Raw genomic sequence first — 2,578 nt, 5'->3', positions numbered from 1 at the left:
GCACGAGGGGCTTCAGCAAATACTTTTCTATGAGCAGCGCCAACTGACATATGGGATGCAGCAGCAGCAGCAGAAACTCGTGGTAGTGGTGGCGGTGGTGGTGGTGCCTTCGCTTTGCTGCTGCTGAATGCAGCTGTGCCGCCTGTGAGTTCTCCCCATTGCTGCTGCTGCTGCTGTTGCTGCTGCTGCTGTTGCTGCTGCTGCTGCTTTTGTTGCTGCTGCTGCTGCTGCTTTTGTTGCTGCTGCTGCTGCTGTGCTCCAGCAGCAGCTCCCTGCGGCGCTGCTGCGTGGCGAGTGCTGCCCCAGCGGCTCCTTTTGGGTTTGCTGCTGCTTAGCCCTAAGCACGGGGTTTCGCTGCTGCTGCTGCTGCTGCTGCTGCTGCTGTTGCTGCTGCTGTTGCTGCTGCTGTTGCTGGTGCTGTTGCTGTTGCTGTTTTCGCTGCTGCTGCTGCTGTTGGCTGCGGAGCCACCTCCCTGGTGATCCATAGGCAATGCAGCTACCTGCTGCTGCGGTTGCTGCTGCTGCTGCTGCTGCTGCTGCTTGTGCTGCTGCTGCTGCTGCTGCTGCTTGTGCTGCTGAGCTTGCGGCGCTTGCTGCCGGTGTGATTGTTGCTGCTGATGGTGTTTGTCTTGCTGCTGCTGCTGCTGCTGCAGTTGCTGTTGCTGCAGTTGCTGCTTCATTTGCAGCTGCATGTTGTTCTGCTGCCACTGGAGAGGAGTCTGCTGCTGCTGCTGCTGCTGCTGCTGTTGCTGCTGCTGCTGCTGCAGCAGCTCCTGCAACCGAGGCCTGGGCGTTGTGTTGATTGCCTCGGCCCCCAACCTGAAAGAGTTTTGTAGCTGCTGCTGCTGCTGCTGCTGCTGCTGCTGCTGCTGCTGCTGCTTTTGCTGCTGCTGCTTTTGCTGCTGCTGCTGCTCCAGCCTTTGTGCTGCATCCGACCAACTGGATCGCCTGCTGCTGGTGCTGCTGCTGCTGCTGTTCCTGCTGCTGTTGCTGCTGCTAGTCGTGCTGCTGGCCTCAAGGTTGTGTTGCTGCTGCTCCTCTGCATGCTGCTGCAGCAAGGCCCGTCTCCGCTGCTTCTGCTGCTGCTGCTGCTGTTGCTGCTGCTGCTGCTGCTGCTCCTGGTGCTGGTGTTGCTGCTGGTGCGCATGAGGCTGCTCCTTTGGGTGTTGCTGCTGCTTCTGCTGCTTCTGTTGCTGCTGCTGCTGCTTCTGGTGCTGCTGCTGCGGTTGCAGCAGCTTCTGCTGCATCCGCAGCAGCAGCTGCTGCTGGTATTGCTGCTGCGGCCGTTGCTGCTCACGCTGCGGTTGCTGCTCCGGCGTCGATTGCTGCGGCTGCTGCTGCTGCTGCGGTTGCTGCTGCTGCTGCGGGTGCTGCTGCTGCTGCGGGTGCTGCTGCTGCGGTTGCTGCTGCTGCGGTTGCTGCTGCTGCGGTTGCTGCTGCTGCGGTTGCTGCTCTTCAGGCGGGTGCTGCGCTGTGTGTGCTACAGTCTGCTGCTGCTGCGGCTGTTGCTGCTGCAGCTGTTGCTGCTGCAGCTGCTGCTGCTGCAGCTGTTGCTCCTGCGGCTGCTGTTGCTCCTGCGGCTGCTGTTGCTCCTGCGGCTTCTGTTGCTGCTGCGGCTGTTGCTGCTGCGGCTGTTGCTGCTGCTGCGGCTGTTGCTGCTGCTGGGGCTGTTGCTGCTGCTGGGGCTGTTGCTGCTGCTGGGGCTGTTGCTGCTGCTGCGGCTGTTGCTGCTGCTGCGGCTGTTGCTGCTGCTGCGGCTGTTGCTGCTGCTGCGGCTGTTGCTGCTGCGGCGGCTGTTGCTGCTGCTTTGGCTGTTGCTGCTGCTGCGTTTGCTCCTGCTGCCTTGGCTGTTGCTGCTGCTGCGTTTGCTCCTGCTGCTGCGGCTGTTGCTGCTGCTGCGGCTGCTCCTGCTGCTGCGGCTGCGCTTGCTGCTGCGGCTGCGCTTGCTGCTGCGGCTGTTGCTGCTGCGGCTGCTTTTGTTGCTGCGGCTGTTGCTGCTCGTGCAGGTCCTGCTGCTGCTGCGGCTGCTTTTGCTGCTGCGGCTGCTGCTGCTGCGGTGGCTGTTGCTGCTGCGGATTCTGCTGCTGCTGCTTCACTGGCTGCTGCTGCAGCACTTCTGGGGGCTGCAGCAGCGACTGGCGTTCCTGCTGCAGCTGCTGCAGCTGCTGCAGCTGCTGCGGCTGCTGCGGCTGCTGCGGCTGCTGCAGCTGCTGCGACTGCTGTTGCAGTGGTTGCTGCTGCAGCGGTTGCGATTGCTGCTGCTGCTGCTGCGGCTGCTGCAACTCCGATTGCTGCTGCTGCATGCGCTCCTGTAGGCCTTGCTGCTGCTCAGGTTGTTGATGCGGCTGCTGCTGCTCCTGCTGCACAGTCTGCTGCTGCTGCTGCTGCTGCTCCAATGCCTGTTGCTGCTGCTGTTCTACTGCCTGCTGCTGCAGTAGCTGCGATTCCTGCTGCTGCTTCTGCTGCTGCTGCTGCTCCTGCGGTTGCTGCTGCTGCTGCTCTGGCATGTGCTCACGCTGCGAGTGCTGCAACGGCTGATGTTGCAGTTGCTGCTGTTGCTGCTGTGGATGCTGAGTGG

The 2,578-nt window shown here is 62.5% G+C and overlaps 1 protein-coding gene across 1 annotated transcript in view; it reads right to left on the bottom strand.

Annotated features, from left to right (window-relative positions):
* Positions 1 to 2,578, bottom strand: part of EMH_0040080 (uncharacterized protein) — a gene marked incomplete at both ends in the record, with an annotated part of 9,004 nt that overhangs the window by 4,656 nt on the left and 1,770 nt on the right. The window contains 2 exons of the mRNA XM_013495463.1: positions 49 to 2,459; positions 2,516 to 2,578. Coding sequence (XP_013350917.1) covers positions 49 to 2,459; positions 2,516 to 2,578 — 2,474 coding nt within the window. The remainder of the gene's footprint in view (positions 1 to 48; positions 2,460 to 2,515) is intronic.

The sequence above is a fragment of the Eimeria mitis genome, genomic scaffold, assembly GCF_000499745.2.
Source record: "Eimeria mitis Houghton genomic scaffold, Emh_scaff1586, whole genome shotgun sequence".
NCBI classification, from domain to species: domain Eukaryota; phylum Apicomplexa; class Conoidasida; order Eucoccidiorida; family Eimeriidae; genus Eimeria; species Eimeria mitis.
This window is presented reverse-complemented; position numbering and strand designations above follow the sequence as displayed.